Source organism: Rhyacophila brunnea, unplaced genomic scaffold (assembly GCF_057557595.1).
Source record: "Rhyacophila brunnea isolate RB1 unplaced genomic scaffold, BYU_Rbru_1.0 scaffold_7, whole genome shotgun sequence".
NCBI classification, from domain to species: domain Eukaryota; kingdom Metazoa; phylum Arthropoda; class Insecta; order Trichoptera; family Rhyacophilidae; genus Rhyacophila; species Rhyacophila brunnea.
Window position 1 is genome coordinate 32,690,902 of NW_028233339.1, and position 21,162 is coordinate 32,712,063.

The 21,162-nt window shown below is 34.2% G+C and overlaps 1 protein-coding gene across 1 annotated transcript in view; it reads right to left on the minus strand.

Annotated features, from left to right (window-relative positions):
- The window catches only part of LOC147064730 (uncharacterized), a 418,531-nt gene that overhangs the window by 278,026 nt on the left and 119,343 nt on the right, over positions 1–21,162 (minus strand). Inside the window, exon 7 of the mRNA XM_085958013.1 lies at positions 14,742–14,906. Coding sequence (XP_085814139.1) covers positions 14,742–14,906 — 165 coding nt within the window. The remainder of the gene's footprint in view (positions 1–14,741; positions 14,907–21,162) is intronic.

The following is a 21,162-nucleotide window of genomic DNA, read 5'->3' on the forward strand; positions in this document are numbered from 1 at the left end:
ATAAAATAGTCCCGGATCGCTGTTTCTTTTTAAATCCAATTCAAACACAATACTTTTCCTAATGCACACTTTTCAATATTTCGGTGAAATCTTCCGCGAATACCTTATATTTTTTTTTATTAGGTACGAAAAATGGATATTTGCCACTTCCTCGGCTGATTAGGTCCACACTCTGGATCCAAACACAGATTGAAAAATCACACGAGAATTAGCCATACCACCCGGGATTCAAACCCGAGACCCACGACATCATTAGTTGACACGTTACCACTCGATCATCGTGGGCGATCCAAAGAAAGATCGGCGGTAAACGTAAAAGAGGAAAACGCAACATTTCGTGGCATAAGGACTTCCGTGATTGGATTAAGTGCGGCTCTACTGTATTGTTCCGTATAGCAGACAATAGAGTAAATATCACCTTGGTGGTAGCGGAAGCGAGTAATCCGCTCTAACAACTCTAGTATGCGCATTGGGACATATAATGTTCGCACCCTGCGTACCCCCGGAAAGGACCTGCACGCCACACGCATCATGCACACCTATGGTGTGGACATCCTAGGGCTGAGCGAAGTGCGCTGGAAAGGAGCCGGGAGAAAGTTGATTGAGGGTTACTCTATTGTCTACTCAGGTCAGGAGGAATACCATCGCCAGGGAGTGGCAGTATTGATGTCAAAGAGAACGGCCCGTTGCCTCGTGAAATGGGAACCAATCTCGGAGAGACTGATACGTGCATCCTTCAAGACGCCTGGTAGCTCCTTGACCGTCTTTCAGTGCTACGCCCCCACTGAGGATGCCGACGCGCAGATAAAGGATGCTTTTTACGATTCTCTCCACGCGGCAGTCTCCGCCATCCCCCGAAGAGACCGCGTGATTGTAATGGGGGATTATAGAGACAGACCCCGACCGAACCGAGGACCGCCGGACTAACTACCAGACCCAAGACAGGGTAGTCAAACGATCCGTGCGGTTGGACACGCGCAATTTTATGAACCGGCAAATTGAAGCGGCAGAGGAGGCAGCAAACAGAAATGACACCAGGAAACACTTCCGAATCACCCGTGAAGTCTGCGGCAGGCGAACACCGACTCCCGGAGCCATTCGTGGTCCCAGTGGAGCAATAGAGTCTGACGCAGAATGCGTCAAGAAGATTTGGAAGAATCATTTCTGCGGAGTGTTGAACCGCCCACCCCCTTTGGATCCCTTTGACATATCTGCGGAAGCTTTACTTTCGGACATTCCCCAAGCGACCGACATTTCCGATTGCCCGCCCACGCACACCGAGATAAAATCGGCTGTGAAAAGGCTCAAGAACGGAAAGGCACCGGGGCGAGATGGGATTCATCCTGAGTTCCTCAAGTACAGCTTGAGCGCAATCCTGCACCCTATGTTTCATCTGATGATAAAGGTGTGGGAAGAAGAGCGATGCCCAAGGGACTGGGTGAACGGTGAAATCATCACACTTCTTAAAAAAGGTGACCCTCTAAGCTGCGACAATTACCGAGGCATTACGCTACTCAGTGATCCGGGAAAGATTTTGGCAAACATCATTTTGATGAGAATAAGGGACCCAATAAGGCACGTCCTCAGGAAAAACCAAGCCGGGTTTCTACCTGGTTGAGCGTGTGCAGACCAAATCCACAACCTTCGATGTCTTCTCCAGCAGAGCCATGAGCTGAACAGTCCGATGGCTTGCTGCTTTGTGGATTATGAGAAGGCTTTCGACAGTCCGCACCGCCCCCCCTCTGGATGATACTGGGAGCATACGGGATCCCTCCCAAGATCATTGCCATAATCAGAAGCCTGCACGAGAATAGCGAATGCTGTGTCAGAATTGGAGACACTGTCACGACCGGAGTCAGACAGGGGTGTGTCCTTGCACCGTTTCTCTTTATCATTCTCTTTGACTTCATACTACGGAAGTCAATACCACCCGACCGAGGCATACCTGTTACCCCCACGGTGAAGCTATGCGACCTGGAATACGCCGATGATGCTGTCCTATTCGACAACTCAATCGAGGGCATTCAAGAGACAATCGAAAGGTTGCATAACAACTCCTCTCGCGTTGGTTTGAAAATCAACGCGAAGAAAACCAACGTCTTGTGCAATAGCACCTGTCCTGATGCAGATTTCCCTGATTAGCGATGGACAAAACATCGAGAGCGTCGACAGCTTCAAGTACCTGGGGGTACACATCACGGGGGGAGATGGCATTTTGCAGAAAGAGCTCGCTATCCGAATGGGAATGGCTGGAGCAACATTCAACTCGATGCGAAATGTCTGGGACTCACGCTTGTACGCGGTCAAAACCAAATGCCGCGTATTCGACGCTTGCATTCTGATGGTGCTGCTTTACGGTAGTGAATCATGGCACCTTACGAAGGCTCAGAGCAACCGTATACTGAGCTTCGAAAACAGATGTTTGCGACGAATACTGGGTGTGCAGTGGTATGACTTTATGAGCAACGAGGAGATAAGAGAACGCACCAAGCAGCCTCTCATCACGCTGAAAGTGAAGAGGCGACGTTGGACCTGACTCGGCCACGTGCTGCGGATGCCAGAAGAGAACTTTAACCTGGATTGCCTGTTCTTCAAGCCGACGGGATTTCGGCGACCTGGAAGGCCGCTAAATACAATCTACAGAGGGTATACGGCGGAGCTACGGGATGCTGGTTTGACCTGGAACGAAGCAAGAAGACTGGCGAGCGACAGGGATTCTTGGAGACGCCGCGTGGTGTCCATATGCTCCAGTTAAGGGGCGGATATGGCCAAAGAAGGTAGCGGACCTCAGATAGAGGATAACACGAGAAGAGGAATAACCTTCGGAAAGCGGTCAAAACTATTTTTTATGTTAAATACCTATCTTATTATTATTACAACGTTTTTATTAGCTCGTATTCTTGTTTGTCCGGTGGTTGTTTGTTCAGTACAAATCTTGCAATCGATTTTTAACTAACTTCCCGACTAGCTAGACATTTGAAACTTTTAGAATATATCAGAACACGATGCCAATGCATTCTTTTAATACTTTTAGCCATCTTTAAACAGAATTGAATTCATTTCCAGTTAATTCTGTTTTGTATGGAAAGTTATTTCAAAAAAATCCGTAAAAAGCAAAAGACTATTATTGGTTGCTAAGGCGGTGGTCTTACTAAAATTATTAATATATGTATACGTGCGTTACTATGGAAATCAAAATGAAATGTCAAAATGACATTTCAGTATTCAATATTTGTTTGTTTGTTTGTTTTTTATTTACTTCATATCAAGTACAAGTTTGAGCATATTGAGCATAATAAATAGTTCAACAGAAAATTTAAAAACGTTGTACTTATATAAAAAGTTCTTTTTATCTTGTAATTATTAGTAAATTAGGTTATAATTAATATTGAATTAATATTTTTATAAAACTAAATTTTACGGATACAATATCTGTAGTAATAATTAAGTATCTAATTATAGGTTAGCACATGAAAAATAACCGCTAGTTAATAAATGAAATTATTAATACTTATCTCTCATTTCTCCGTCAACAGGTTGGCACGCCTGTATTTTAAATCTTTCAGCCGTTAGCAGGGGTTGGCGGTATCTTACTGCAATATGCATATTATCAATAATATCAATAATACTATAACAATAATAATCCTAACTAATATTAGTGACAAATTTAAGAAACGCATATTATGGCATGGTATCTGCCAAAAAGTCAAACGTCGCACACAGAATTCAAGCAAATATATTATTGTATTTCGTTTATTCGTACGCAAAAACAAAATGAACTGGAATTTCAATATAAACTTAATAATCCCAACTATTATAAACCCAAAATTCATGCAGAATACACCTAATTACTATGACAGCTGTCAGTTGCGTTTCTCAATGTCGCCACAATTTAGTGGTGTCGCCACTCATTAAACGACGTTTAAGTATAAACTTATGCTTATGTTGTTTTGTGTTGATTTCTGTTCCAGCATCATGTGTTCAATTAATAAAAAAATATTGTAGGTATACTATGTTTTTTTTTTTACATCAAACGTAGTTCTTATTTTGGTATACCTATCTCATAAAAAAGAAGTCTACGGCATTTGAAATATCCAATATTGATATATTGTAGTATTCCCCTTAAAAAGGTCAACGAAAAAGGACCGTCACTTTTTTACGAGAGCCCTTTTGAAACCCCTTCAAACTTAAAACGTAAAGACGTTATAATTATTTTCCACCCTCTCCAGCCTTTCATGTTTGTTCAAAGGAGACCATCGCCATTTTAACGAGCTGCCGCTACGATTAAATCTCTGTCGATTGGATGAGGGGTTGAAATTAATTGCTCGAGAAATTATATCACCCGGCTGGCGATAAAACAACTGACACGAAAAAATAGAAATATCATTTTACTAATGACAAGGTTGTCCTACATAAACTCGGCGCGATCATATTGCACCCTAAATTTACGACATGCGAAAGGTAGGTTGTGTTTTTCATTGGTGTTAATTTTCACGCAGGCTGATAGAAAATTTAAAATATTATATAATGTCATGACAACGTCTTAGCTCTAAAAAGATTCATACTGCGATTCATAGCGATCTCAGATAAATGTGACGAAACCACAGCAGGCGCGCGTATAAGAGAATTTATTCGTGGAGTGATGGCGTATGTCTTGCGTACGCTCGAGTAAATGCGCTTTTTGACGATGTCGTCCATCACTAAATAATATATACGTATACGGTATATTTACCTTGTTTTTGTGCCACAATATCGACTGCGCACTACATTATAAGCTATCATAACAGGTGTTAGTTTGTAAATTCGTTCTTCATTATTGACAACTTTACTACGTCGTTATTACTTTAATACAAAAAAAAAGTAGATATTATTATAATCACAATTTTTTTTTTTTTATTAAATATGCTCTATGGAATAAATCAATAGAAGCACATTTAAACAAATTGGCTTGCCTAAATAACTTTCCGTTTGACGGTAATGGTCATTTACAATCACATACGAGAAAAATACCAATCGTTTGTGAGGTAAATATTAAACATACAAGTAAGGGATCAGTGCGATTTGAAAAAAGTTCATACTCATTTTGAAGATGCAGAATAAATACAATACAGCCACCACGATGGCTATATGATTTAATATAAGTTATAAGTACTATCATTTTATGATACGATTGATTACTACTCGTACGTCAACAAATGTGTATCTATGTCCTATATGCAAAACCCATAATCAAAATTAACCTAACCTAACCTTAAAATATAAGTGAAAAATAAACAAGGATAATATTTTTTTAATAAGTATAAATTTGACATTCGAGAGAAGATTTATGGTAAGAGACGCCTTGGCAGAAGGAGAACGTCCTGGATTAAGAATCACAGAAGCTGGTTTGAGCTCACCACTCCTTCTGTTTGAATCAGCGCCAGACGGGGAAAAGATAGCCATAACCATTTCCGAGGTCCAACAAAATATGACAGAAAAACGAAACGATAAACTATCTGTTTTCTTTAAATTAACTATTAAAAAAAACTAATCCGAAAAGCCACAACTAGAAAATTTTGAATTCTGGAATTTAGGATTAAGAAATCGAACAGAAGAATAAACCCCGAAATGCCTTCCCTTGGTGGTAATTCAAAATTATACTAGTTGGAATTATTTTATTTACTATTAAATTTCATAGAGAGCGCTTACATACCTTGTTTAACTATTGATATAAAACATTCTCACGTATCGAATTGTGCACTTACCAGCAAAGTGTGGTTAGTTAGAGGTGACCGTCACCAGTAAAAAAAATATTCAAGTATGAAAAAATTCTTTATTTCGACTTAATAAGGGTCAGATCTCAAGAAAATCCCTCCTTCTTATGACGTCCTAACGTGGAATTCATATGCCTCGGACGAGGGTCGGAACTTCCGGCGCCGCGGGGAATCAAATATGGGGATGGACGTTACGGCGTCGACGTCGCGACGGCCAGGCCAATCGGAAATAAATTGGGACGTTCGTTTGCCGGAAACGAGTCGGAGTGCAAAGCAGAAATTAGCCGGGCGCTGGGTGTTTCGTTACAGCCACCGGACGCCGGAATTCAGTGAAACAACAAAACACATAAAAACGAAGGGACAGGTTGAATATACCCAACAACTAGGAAAGTAAAAAAATGCAGGGAATAAAATAAGACAATAAAATATGATAGACAGTTTTATGTAGGTATTACTTCCACATTATGTTGTTTATATTTGGACCTATTTTGTACGTTAAGAACCTAAAAACACTACAAAATATAACATTAAACCTTAATAACATTTTTATTGAATGAATTATACACGGGATAAAAGAAATTTCAAGAGCGTTAGAAACATACATACTAGAAAAAATATTGTAGATACCATAGAAAGTTAATACGATATATTATAGAAAAATTCAAAATCACAAAAGATGATCTAACTAGTTAATGAAATTTGAGATAACCTCAGAAGCATAGTTGTTAGTTAATTATAACGTGGTTAAGTATGGTACAGGTTGCTTAATTGGCAAAGCACATTGGCCAGATAGAATTCGAGACAGTACGTACCTATCTATAAACATTCATTCATTTAAACTACTTGATTTGCTAGCTACCCATCATTTTTTCAAATTATAATAAAATTTAATGACAGACTAAAACACATCAGATAGCATAGTAATTACGATTCTTTCACAATAAGGACAATTTGTTCGGTAACTTAATTGATAAAGAGCTCTCATACGGAAACTGAATGATGTGTAATGAAATCCCACTAATTTCAAGGTTAATTGTGGGACGGGATATGTCTATATTTTGCTGAGCTTTTTTTATAATTGTGTAAGTATTTCCAATAAAAAAACGCTAAATTCTTAAATTTTTTATACTTAAATATGTTCAGTCTAGAATAAAAAAATCAATATACTTTGAATATACCAACACATGCATTCAGGAAAAATCTATGGAAACAACGATAGATACAAAGGCAGGTACGTGGTGCATTAACAGTAAGTTACGACAAGTAGGTGAATAAACCCGGTACCTACTGTCTTTCAAGATTCTTTACATTTAAAAAAATGAAAGAAAACATGGAACAGCAAGAAATGGAAAAAAATACGATTTTAGAAGAACACAGTGGGCATCAATTGCATCTCTTGAGGGAAATAAAATGCCTTGCCATTTCGCCTATAAATATTTAAGGGGGGACATGCTCGTCGAAGGTCAAAATTGAGTTTTTATTGTATTTTCAAACCATGATACTGGACACTCCTTAAACGTTGTAGATAATCTATTTATATAATTTTGAAGCCTTATTATCCTTTATAGTTATTTTAAACATTTGATGACTGCATAAAGTATTTTTGTTACATAAAAAAGTATTCTTTTAAACCTCTCGCTCTAATGTTTTAGAATATAGTCATATTTCGGTACATAACTGTGCAGTGGTGTTAAGATTTTTTACATTTATTAATTTTTAAACGCATTTATAAAACCATTAGCATAATTTATTACGAGATAATTTTTGTAAAATATTCACGATAAAAAATTATATTGATAATCTCTGTGATCCCAAATTTGACAAGAATTAGGCATTTTATTATTCAAAAAATCGGCAAGATTAACACATTTGAAGATGATTCTAAAGATATTCATTATAAGCTATGTCTTTAACCATTCAAGTGTGATAAACATCTTATGAATAATGATTGCTTTATAATAATTATTGACCTAAGAATAAGGTAGTGTTTTTTTAAAATACGCCATTTCTTTTGTCATTCCCTCGTGGTTAAGCTACAACATACGGCCGTAGCCATAGATTGACAAACTATAATTAAAGTAGGGAGTAAAATTATGTTAACGCGCGTGTTTGAACATGTACCTAACCGAATTTTTTTTTATTTTTTTTTTAAACGGTACATGTTCAAACACGCGCGTCAATATCATTTTACTCCCTACTTCAATTATAGTTTGTCAATTTATGGCTACGGCCGTATGTTGTAGCTTAACCACTGGGGAATGACAAAAGAAATGGCATATTTCAAAAAAACACTACCTTATTCTTAGGTCAATAATTATTATAAAGCAATCATTATTTATAAGATTTTTATTACACTTGAATGGTCAAGGACATAGCTTATAATAAATATCTTTAGAATCATCTTCAAATGTTTTAATCTTGCCGATTTTTTGATTAATAAAATGCCTAATTCTTGTCAAATTTGGGATCACAGAGATTATCAATATAATTTTTTATCGTGAATATTTTACAAAAATTATCTCGTAATAAATTATGCTAATGGTTTTATAAATACGTTTAAAAATTAATAAATGTAAAAAATCTTAACACCACTGCACAGTTATGTACCGAAATATGACTATATTCTAAAACATTAGAGCGAGAGGTTTAAAAGAATACTTTTTTATGTAACAAAAATACTTTATGCAGTCATCAAATGTTTAAAATAACTATAAAGGATAATAAGGCTTCAAAATTATATAAATAGATTATCTACAACGTTTAAGGAGTGTCCAGGATCATGGTTTGAAAATACAATAAAAACTCAATTTTGACCTTCGACGAGCATGTCCCCCCTTAACGAAAACAGTTTTACATACATCTTCATTTGGCTCAGAGGGAGGGGAACCTTTTATCGCTAAGGCAAGGGAATGTCTTGTACCGCTCAACTCAATTAGATTGGGAATACAAGAAAGGCCATGTTTTTATATTAATGAAACCAATATACGCCTAATTATATTCGGACATCATAATATTATAAAATGATTTTGAAGACGTTATTGATTACGTATTATAAATATCTCACATAGCTTATCAATACATAGTGAAAGTAACAATTATTGCTTCTTATGCGATAAAAACTTATGAAAAAAGAACATGCATGTTCAATAAAAAGGCTACATACAAACTTGTGAGCAAAACTGAATGTAAAAAAAAATGTGTTGTTTCTAAAGAGCAATTTCGACGAATCCATATATTATTAATTCAAACATAATATGCCCGCTAGGTTTATGTGAGGTTTGTGTGACAATGGCAACAGAAACCCAAAACCATCAAAAAAGACATCAAAGTTAAAGGTCTAACGATTTACTCAGTGTTTTATATTTCTCCGCACTCACAGTAGAGAGACTGATATATTTCAAGTTGAAGATAAAGAGATAAAAATATATTTTTTTATAAATGTATAAGTATGTTATATATTATGGTATAGAGCCCATCTCTGAACCATACGTTGTGGGTTCGATCCCGTGGCTGACAAAAACATGTTGATTTTTTAAACTGTATTTGATCTAATCTAATGGGTTAGGCATATCATTACTTGTAAAACGTTCATGAGCGAAACTGATAATTAACGTTCAATGTCATACTTCATAATATTTTTAGTAAAACAAATATATCAATACAATTACCAATAATATAATTACAATTAGTTTATTAAATAGATCAGGGATGGCGAACCTTTTTACGTACGCGTGCCAAAATTTCCCAAATAACATTTTTCGATTGTCTGACGTGCAAAGGAGTTTATCATGACGGGAAAAAAAAGTTTCTTAATGTTTTCTCAAAAAATAGTTTCTAAGAATTCCATCTTTCATAGTATTTCTAGCCGAATGCATGTCTTTTATTCTTTGAATATTTTTTTCTATGTACCTATTTAAAATTATCAAAGAGATCGTGGAAGCATTTAAACCACGCTTCTTTCATATTATATTCTCCATCAATAAACGGTTTACCATTTTAAGAGATTATGTTGAGGCAAAATAACAAGCAGTTATTATAATTGAATGTCTACCGATAATTAATTTCATAAGGTTTGTATATTGAGTATTTTTATTTTTAATTGCCCGATCCTATGGACCGAACTATGCAATTGTATATTTACATTAAACGTAATGATTATTCTTGAAAAGGATTTGCCTGCTATTTTTTATACAATGCGATTTGTCATTTATGGATGAATTTCGTCGTTTCCGTTTGCCCATCGATTAGTAAACATAATATGAAAAACCGGAGAAAATACGCATGGCGTCATTATTTTTTAATATTATATAGTTTTAGCATATAAAGTTTTACAAATAAATATACTTATAGAATTACCTCAAGTGCCTATATATTTATTTGTAAAACTTATTTATATTTCATAATTTATTATCCCTTCTTACATTCGCGTGCCATGCAAAACCATCTCGCGTGCCACTATGAACACGCGTGCCATAGGTTCGCCATCCCTGAAATAGACTATAAGCTTTATGTCATCAGACAATCAATTAAAAAACACTTCTATTACTATTAATATATTTCATCCAATAAACGAGCGGACCAGAAACTCAAAGTAAATGAAATCATTTCCAAAATTTCGAAAGTTTGTCCATAAATATTGATAATTTAATATCAATGGACAAACTTTCCAGAGACTATTACTAGATACCTACCTCATGAAAAAAATATCTTGTAGGTAATCTATAAACGGTTTTTCTTTACATAATTTCTGTATTTGAATTCTTTCTGAATTATATGAACATACTCACACTATAAATACATCTTTTTAGTTTTCACAAAGGCATATTTCACGTTCAACATAATAATAATTGTACGAAAGAGAAATAAATACGTCCTACGGTATAAATATGAAAATATTACCACAGGAATAGAGACGGGAGTTCGCAGATGACTTGGCAAAAATGCGAGGGGGAAATTACTTTGCCACTGAATTTGAACGCCGGATACGACAACGACAGACATTACTGTAAAATGTAATAGATATTATATTGAAATACATCCGTAAATCTTTTTATACTACTTACATCTTACATAATAACATATAATACACAAACGTTTGTATGAAAAATTAGTAGGTAAGTATGTGGTTTACTTGAGTTCAATAATATGTTAAAATAATCCGGTTAATGTTTTCAAAAAATGGCAAATAATGGCTGTGAAATTATTTGTATATACATGACTTGGATGAAAAGAGGTTATATGGTTTTGAGATGTGGTATGGATGATCAAAAGTACCAACAACTCCGATAAAGTGGGTCGAAGTTTGGAGGGGTGAAGTATAGTCTTCCCCAGATGGACAGACCAAATCAAGAGTTCTACAGGTTTCACATTGACGAAGGCCCTGCGTGCGGGATGGCGCATTGCCATGGAGAAAGCTGTCAGACGGCCAAATCATTTTTGTCACGATCCTCAGGCAAGAGGTCTCAACGAAACAGAAGAACTTATTGAAAATATAATCACTTGTCTCGTTAGTCGAAATAACAATCATGTCTGTTACTGACCCAACTATAAATGAAATTAATTCCATTAACGATATAATTACGCAATCTTGCGATATTTCAATTAACGGGATTTTAATATCAAACTCAAAATTATCACGACAGTATTGGAAAAAATACATTCATATTTCGAATTCAATGTCAGTGAAAAAGCACTATAAAGTAACTATTAAACGACAGTATTTTACGATAAACTATCTAAACAACAAAATATTTTTTTATTTAATGTCAATTGTCATAATAAATACTGTCGTAACTAAAAAATGTAGTTGAAAAGAGATCATGTTTTTCCATTAATAAATGTATCGACTATTTTATATAATATACATTCAAACATTTCCTGTATGTACAAATGATATTTGAAGTAACTTAAAATGGTTCTCCTGCAAAATGGCATTGTTTGGATTACTACTACTTACTGGTGGGATGGTTAAATAGTTTGTCGGAAATTTTAACAAATTTCCCTTATATAAGTTTACTCTAACTTTATATTCTACTTCCTATTAATATAGATACAATAATAGGTGTTGAATTTTGTTTGGCGTGTGTTAATGTGTTGAACAAATCCCCTCAAAATGAAAAGTTGCACGTAAGAGAAAACGAGGATAAAGACCTTCAAAGCTTTGTTGCATCGCAGTTAAATTACACAACATACTAGCAAAGGGGTGCGGGGGTAGTTTGTACGAAGAACGCACAGGTGAGTAGTAAGGGAAACGTCTGCATTCTACGCTATGTGGTGAAGCAGACAAGGTAGATATTATGATGCCGAGAGAGTTTCCATGTAAAATCAACAGATATTAGAATTTCATAGTTCAATTAAATAAATATGTATTATAATAATAATAATTTAACCTGTTATATGTATACCTTACGTACTTTAAATTTGTATACAGCACTCTGTTTCAAGTTCTAGTCAAAATTATACTGCATATTGGTCGGTTGAACTGGAATTGATGTAGATCCGGAATTATTAATTATTATTTTTAGTAATATTAAGTATGTTTTCAACAGATAAGCTAGATATATCTATATTTTATATATGTATGTACCTACATACAACTAGCGCTTATACCAAGTTTCGCTTGGGGTTTTCCTTGGCGGTTTTGTATTTTTACTGTTCTATGTCGTAACCTTTATTAAATAATACATATTTTGTGTTGTTGACGTAGGCCGTAAGGTACTAAACGAATTACGAAAATAAATAATTAATTCACTTTTTCCTTAGAAAAGTCGATTCCTGCAATTTCGATACATACTATCAATAAGTATACATCATTACTCTGTGTAATCATTGTAAAATTGTAGATATTATCGGCGAATTCTGAATTCAATTGGAGATAATATTTGTGACGTCTAATTAATGCCTTCGGATAATTTTGTTGATCTGTTACCAAGACTATCGATTATTAGAAGAATATAAAATGAAGTAAGTGCCTGAAAAAATTAAACGTAATATTTAATCCAATTGCATTATTTATTCTTCTGTAAACGAGAAACTTCAAAAATTTATATCTTGTGAATCAAACCACAAATACCTACGTGTAGTGTTTATTGCATTGGTAGGTAGTAATTATGCCCAAGAGATCTTCAGTAAAATTTTCAGCGCTCTAGACCAGTGGTTCTCACGTGAAATGTAGCTGTGGCCGCACAATTGACATTGACAGTTCTATTGAAACGTCTGGTGGCCGTACCAAATTTAACTTTTGTAATGATTGAAAATATTAACGCTAAGTTTTATTTACTAAAAGAATGGATCCATTTATTTATAGACAAGTCCATTTAATAAAAGACATTTGAACATTTTAGTACATACCGATTATCTATTAATTAATATCTATTTATTAAAAAATAATGCAAACGGAAATGTCTCAATACCTACTCCTCTTTTCCATTGCGAGCAGCATGGCTGCTTCTAAGTTTACCAACTGGCTTCGATATTTGTTTTTTTATGAAGTGCATTACACTGAATGATCTTTCACAGTTCACAGTATAAGTATATAGTAGTAGAAAAAATCGACAATATTAATAAAGCAATTTTTGCCAATTCTTTGAATTGACTTGATTCTTGGTCAACGTATAACTTCGACCAAAAGTACATGACTCATTTCTAATAACGCATATTTAACGTTAAGTAAATACTGAAAATGATGTTGGCCGCAGCAAAATCTTCTGGTGGCCGCACATGAGAACCACTGCTCTAGACTCTGTTGTTTCTAGCCTTTGAATCCCGGACAACCTTTGTGTTTTATCGTATATAGATTAAATATTATTTCCGCGGATTTTCAATTCGCAGATATACATAAGCATAAAATTCATACTCAGCTTCTCTCAGGTAAAGTACAAACTGTTTGTCAAGAGGGTAAGTGAGGGAGAGGACGCCTCTTCTTCTTGGATGCTGTGGAAGACGTGTTCAGAATAAATAACAGCCGCAGATGGGAGACGAACCCAATAACGGTGACACGAATGTCTTGATGTGAGTAGGGGTGGAAGGTTTTCGTAACGGAATATTGTTTTCTTCATATCGCTTTTAAGATTATTTTCATTCGTTTGATGTGTGTTGTTGCGAAAGCATTAAATGGAAAGTATAAAATTATGAATATCATATTAACATCACATTTATAGTAGGCATCTAAATTAATATGATTTTGAAAAATAGCTGAGGTACTTATGTACGTGAGTACATTTGTTAAAAAACAAGTACATAAGAAATAGATAAAAACAACGATTTATTTTATTTACAAGATACCTAATGTAATTTAAATTCAAATTGATGTGTGTATAATTGCATAGGAATAGCTTTTCAACTCAAATTACATTGAGAAATCCTAAGGTCACGCCAATCGGGAAATTAAAGACATTTTGGATCGTTCTCTGAAATCGTGGCCAAAATAGAATAATTCTTATTTTCGACGTTCAGTAATCGTCGACCGAACTGTCACCGATCGTCTACCGAGTCGCTAAAACCAATCCCTAAAAAATAAGTTATTTTTATTTTCTTAATAGTTTTCAAAAAAGAAGAGAGATTAGGTAAGACATTCGCTCAATATACATATTCAACATATTATATTCTGGAACCAAAAAAATATAAAAAAAAACAATATTTGAATTTTCTAGTGGCCGTAGTCTAGTCCGCAAAACACGCCTTTTGTGACTGGATTACGTCACTATTCCACTGCGGGCACAAATCATCAAGTATTTAAATATGACTTTATTAGGGAAGAGGTCATTATTTGATTTATATCAATTTATTTATGTCTACCTACAATAAGTATGGTAAAATAATCGTAGCATTAAAAATTAAATGGGAAAAGCTTTCCTCGTGCTTTTACATTTTACAACCCAGAATAATATATAATTATCTTGTTGTAGAAAACTGCTTAAAAGAGAGGGGACACTGTGTGTAATTAATTATACAAGATGTAACATGACAATGCCAATAATTAAGACTAACCTGCATGTTCCTGGATACTTTTGTAAACCTCGAGAGCAACTTCATCTTCGGTGACGAAATCCCAAAGGCCATCGCAGGCCAGCACCACAAACTCTTCGAATCCGTTCAGCTTCACTGTAGCGAAGTCCGGCTCACTCGATATATACGGCTTGAAGCGTATATTGCCTGAAATAAAAGAAAATATTATTATAATAATTATAAACGTCCAAGATAAAATTATTATAATATTAGTAATACTATCGACCGAACGTACCTACTTGATGGAATTTGAATTTAAATTCTAATGGATTTTGTAATATTCCATTTGAGTTGGAACAATGGAATCAAATGGAATAGGTAGTACAAAACTTAAAACCATTAGAATTTAAAATTATTATGTAGAAGGCTCGATTAAAATGTGATTTCACCTAAGTATATTCTACTCTCATAAAATTAATAGACTTCTCAAAATTGACTTAAACGTTCGAAAGTTGACTGAACAGTTGGCAATGTCCTTCTAGGCGGACGAAACCGGTCATGATCGTTATGAAATTATATGTGTTAAGTACCACGTACCAATATGTTACGTATTGTTTTGTTTTACTATTATTATTTTAGTATTAATTTATTTCCGGACAATAAATATTTCTAATTGAGTACATACCGGGAAATTTACCATGTGGCAGTGCCACCTGTCAATATTATTTAATGTCGCTTTGTTCTGCAACAGAAATGATTTTGGTTAAAATGCCATTTAGACACTGTGTTACCTCTCCGTTACTCTATCACAAAATAATCGTAGTGTACTCTAAATACTCGATAAGCTAGCTGAAGTATCTGTTAAACTATTACGAGAGTATTCGATCATTTGTTTTCTTTCGATTATAATAAAAGATTTCTTAATTTTCCTGTCAGTTTATTTTTCAAATTTATGATTTGGGTTAACGTGTATCTTTTCTATCGCCTCACCCTCATTATAAGTCTTCTCCGTGTCTCGCTCTCTCCTACACATTTATATAGTGTTTTCTCTCATGCGTTACAGATAAATCAAGACAAATATAATATTATAAGGTATTTTTTATACATAAAACCATTTATCTCTTAATAACCAACATACATATAGATTTAATGCAATACAAAATTACAAATTGAATTCTGCCAAAAGTCAAAAAGATATTTTTTTACGTTAAAAATGCAACAAAACCTAAGCAGTAATTTTTCAACTGTGTATTTAATGTATTAATCGCATACTAGGGGATTTATTAATTTTCACAATTCTTTAGATGACATTGTGATATACATACTTAAATGCATTTCTAATATGGCAATAATATCAGCAAAATGCACATAACAACGTGGCACTTTAGTATAATTCGTATATTATACTAATCCTGCTTATATATATTTTAAATGTATGTAGTAATGTTACCATCGAAATAACGGAAGATAAATAAATACTTAAATAGAAAAAAAATGTACGATAGGGGGTGAAAAGTGTCAGTGTTGCTCGCGAATTAATGATTTTCCACCCTAGTGGGCAAACTGGGAAGAGTCTTTTAAATTGCGATGGGGTAAATAAATGCATGTATGATGCGGGCTTTAAGAAAAAAAACTCACCAAAGGGGAAACACGTTACATGCGGGAAATCTAAGGATTCTTTTTCTTTATTAGTATAATAAATGAATAAAGCTGATAAATTAAGACTAAAAAATAAATGCTTATAATATAGCATTAGGTCGCCATTTCCAGTTTTATTTACATATATAAAGCAGTCGACGCAAGTATCATTCTATAGTCACCCTTTCAACTTTACTCAAATTATTTCTAAATTACCTAAGTAATACAAAAAAAAAATACTTTCATCTGGGTATAGTTTAAACTCTTTAGATAGTACCTATTTATTACCGATATTTCGGCCCCTTACTACAAAATAAACATATCTCATCTTTCTCTACTTTATAGGATACTCCAAACATATGTAAGTATTATTCATTTCACTGACATTAACAATTTCAGCTGATACCATTAATACTATCGAACGAACTAAATTTAAATTCTAATGGATTTAAGTTTTGTACCCATCTGAGTAAACTTTGTTTGTGTTGACTCAAATGGAATAATACAAAACTAAAATCCATTAAAATTCAGCACATAGGTACGTATTGAAACATCTTTGATTTTTAATTTTTTGATAGTTCTCTTTATCACTTACGTATTTAAAGTGTTATTTTATATCCAATAAATACCATACGTTGAGTTGTCATAAAATCGAGATTTAGGAGTCGATTTAATGAATCCATCTCAAGTTTTCTAATCATATTGTGGGTTGTTTATTTTCTACATAAATATGTTCATATTAAACCTCACAGTAAATAATGATATGATAATATTATGGAATCACAATATTTTAAGTTACTAATTGCATATCTGAGAGAGTATACTTTCATTCAATAACATCTGTTTCTGCGATCGAATATGTCAGTGGGTAAATTTAATCACAATTTATTTGGACGAGTTTATTCATATTGCAATTTACGATTCAAGATACTCCTACATATTATGTAAAATACTGAGTACTTTTGCATACGTTTTCCGACTATATATTACATACCCACTTACGACTTGCATAAAATGTATAAAGTTAACCAAAGTGGTACAGCTTTTGAAACATGACTTCAAACATTTTGCGCGGTTTACGGTTGACATGATCTAAGCTTGAGTGCTTTTACTTCTACATTGAATGTATATAAGAGAAGCAATGGCTGTAAAACCATGTTATATTTATGTATATATGCAAACTGCATATCATGTAGAGACCCACAAATATATTAGGCTTGAAAATAAAGACAACACAGTGAGATCCTCTAGCTAGGAATAGACTGCAATAATTGTCGCATGTTTCGACGCTCAACGGATAGTACAACGCACTGACGCCTGTCGAATCTCAACACCACAGAACAGATAATATATAAAATTCCGATAGGCTATATTCAATACTCTACACTTTGATGCAGGGTTTTGAATGTGAGTGTCCTACGAAAATGAAACACGCATTATACACGTGCAATAGTGTGTGTAATACACCGATATTACATGAGCGTCAATGCATAAACTGAGAGCAGTTGTCAGTATTCAACGTATGACGTATTATTGACACGTGTTTAAGTTTATTCCAGATTCTTCCTTACTCGAGATCGGTTACCTGCTACTCCTTACGCGTTAGGTATTTCAGTTCCCATTATTTCTACAGTTCACAGAGTTCTCTGCTCAACACAAACATATACCAAGGTACCTAGTGATATTCAAATATATTTCGTTTCACAGCGTCCATACATGATATTAATTAATGTTCGTAAAATATTAGATTTTTTTCAAAAAAATTTTACTTTGGAAAAGTGCTGGCAGGCACTAAATACGAAACAACCAAATTTCCTATATATTTTCATTGAATTCGCAATATATATATATATGAAAATATATGTCGTAGAAGCGGCATGGTAATATTATAACTATGTAAGCTTAATAGAAAATAGTACGTGACGTTGCTATGCTCAATACGGTCGTTGTGTTGGTAGTCCTGGTGCCCAGCATACCAAAACCAAATGTTAGCAGGCTCGCCCGAGTGCTGTGTCAACACGGCCTATTGTCAACATTGGCCATCAGACTATGCCGAAGGGTTTCAAAATGAAACGTTGAAAATAATCAGTAAATCAACGACGGCGAAAAAAACCTTATTTATATATTATATAAACGGACCCTTAATAGTAAATAAATTGATTAACTCAACTGTACGTAATTTTACATTGTATATTTATTTCACAAACTGTTAATGCTCGCATCTATCAAAAACCGTAAGCATTTCAACACAATTTTAGATTAGTCGACTCCATAAATTACAACTTGAATTTGTAATGAATGGATGCTATAGTTTTATACGTTATCCACTACATGCATAGACGATTTAGAGCAAGACACATGTCTAACTTGTACCAGAACGAAAGCATTTACACCATGGCCCCCACATCTTGAAGCAAGCCCCTAGGCCAGGATATATGGCGGGCCCCCCTACTTATCGCTAACGTAAAGGGCAATGTGATTATCGACAGTTAAGTAGTGTTCCTCAAATGGTTTCCGCGGAACCCCAGAGTTAAAGTGATTCCGTGTATGTTTAGCGATATTTAAATAATTACAATAATTGATTTATTGAGTTGTTGGCACTCATCTTATTATTATGAAGCACTGGTCGCGATCTCCTTTTGTGGTAGCCAAGTAACATACCTACTACTCTTCGCCATATTGGGCAAATAGCCATTTTGTAAGTCAGGAAACACACTTAGAACAATTATAAAATAAAATTCTACACGTTAATTATCATTTAATTATATCAATCATCAAATGGCAACGCATGCCACATATTTTAAAATGTTAATAAAAGGAAAATAGCGCTAATGGCAGTCGTAGCATAGTGGTAATTCACAGGGCGCGATACCCAAGAGACGCAGGTTCGATTCCTGCCGGGTTTCTTACTTTTTTCAAAAAAGATTTTTTTCTACTGGCTATATTTTCTCATGAGTGTTTTCAAAATTATGTATGTTCAATAATTAGAATGGTAGATACATTATTAAAATCTTGTGAATTATTCGTTGAATAAAAGAAATAGTTGATTAAAATTATTACATAGCAAGTTAAGGTAAGTTACAACAGAAGATATTGGAGTGATTCGTGACGTCGGTTAGTAATTAAAGTAATAAATACTTTAATTTAGCTGTGCTGGTATTAAAAAGGCCAATAGTTAAAGTTTGTCGTAATTAAGCATGGCAGTCGTAGCATAGTGGTAATGCACTGGGCGCGATACCCAAGAGACGCAGGTTCGATTCCTGCCGGGTATCTTACTTTTTTCAAAAAAGATTTTTCGGTACTGTTCGGTTATACCGGAGGCAGCGGAAAACGCATTTTGAAAATAGCCGATAAACTGGATTATTTGTTAGGTTAACCTAACCAAACCTAACCTAACCTAACCTAACCTAACCTAACCCAACCTAACCGAACCTAAACTAACCCAAACTAACAAATAATCCAGTTTATCGACTATTTTCAAAATGCGTTTTCCGCTGCCTCCGGTATAACCGAACAGTACCGATTTTTCTATTGGCTATATTTCCTTTCTTCTTTTTTTCAAAATTATTTATGTTCTTTTGTGAATGTTGATACGTTCATATTTTAAATGCTACGTCTTGGAGTAGGGATAATAATTTGAAATATTTGATACAATAGTGTCATTTCTGACATACCAGTTTTTAGGTATAAAGAAATTGTAATGAAGATGAATACCTACTTATTTACATATATAATAAACTTTACAATTAGGATATTATAAAATATTGCTGATATAATATCTTCCTTGCAAAGACTACATCTGCTAAATAATACAATTTAACCCTGTATTTCTTGATTCACCCTTTCAGCTGACTAGATATAGTATGAGGTATGTATATATAGATAGATTATGCTGAACGAAGCGTTATTTGTTTAAGTCCTATCGTAACTATAGTAAAGAAAGCTTTTTGAAAGAGTAGCCAGGAAACAAAATATAACTGACTACCCATAGATATATTCAAAATATAATATAGTGTGGAATGTAATGAAAATCCTTACTTGTCATAGCAATAATTTATATTACTTTTACATATTTAATACCCAAAGTATTGATAGTAGGTAGTTAGTTGCATATCACAGGAGAAATCTACCGTAATACGTACTTATTATATTTAATACGATAGGTAATAAAATAAAACATACTTAGACCAATAATATTATTTACGGAAGTAATATGTTCACCATATTAGAAATAACAATATTATATAGGTACCTACATTTTATGATACAAAAACGTAATAAATGCATGGCATGTAACTTCTTAACGTAATGTAATGTCGTTTAAAAGCAGGGAAAAGAGGGAAATTTAAATGATAACAGGCAAACCTTTTAATGTATATTTTAAACAGGACTGCAAAAAAAATAGTCATCGAATTAAAATTCGACAGCGACTTTAAACCGGTATCGATTGGAAGTAATGCTTACGGGGTACACATACATTACCAATTAATTAATTATGAAACATGTTTAATAAAATGCGTCCACAAAAAAGATCAGAAAACCAAATGTCTTTGAAAGAAGGATACTGAGAAGTTCACACGCGAAAGTGGGGCAACTATGGTAAGCGAATGCTTTAAGTTGATTTATTTGACAGCAAAGTTGACAATTCCAGTAAACAAAACCAAATGCTAAGTCTCAAGAATGGAAGATATGCCACGATCCGAGAGGCTTTTCTTCAGTAGCCCTGACGAAAAAGGAAAATCGGCAGAACCAGACCACACATTGGTTGGACTGTGTAAAAAGAGACACCATCCATGACGCTAAAGCAGTGAAGGAAGACAGAGGG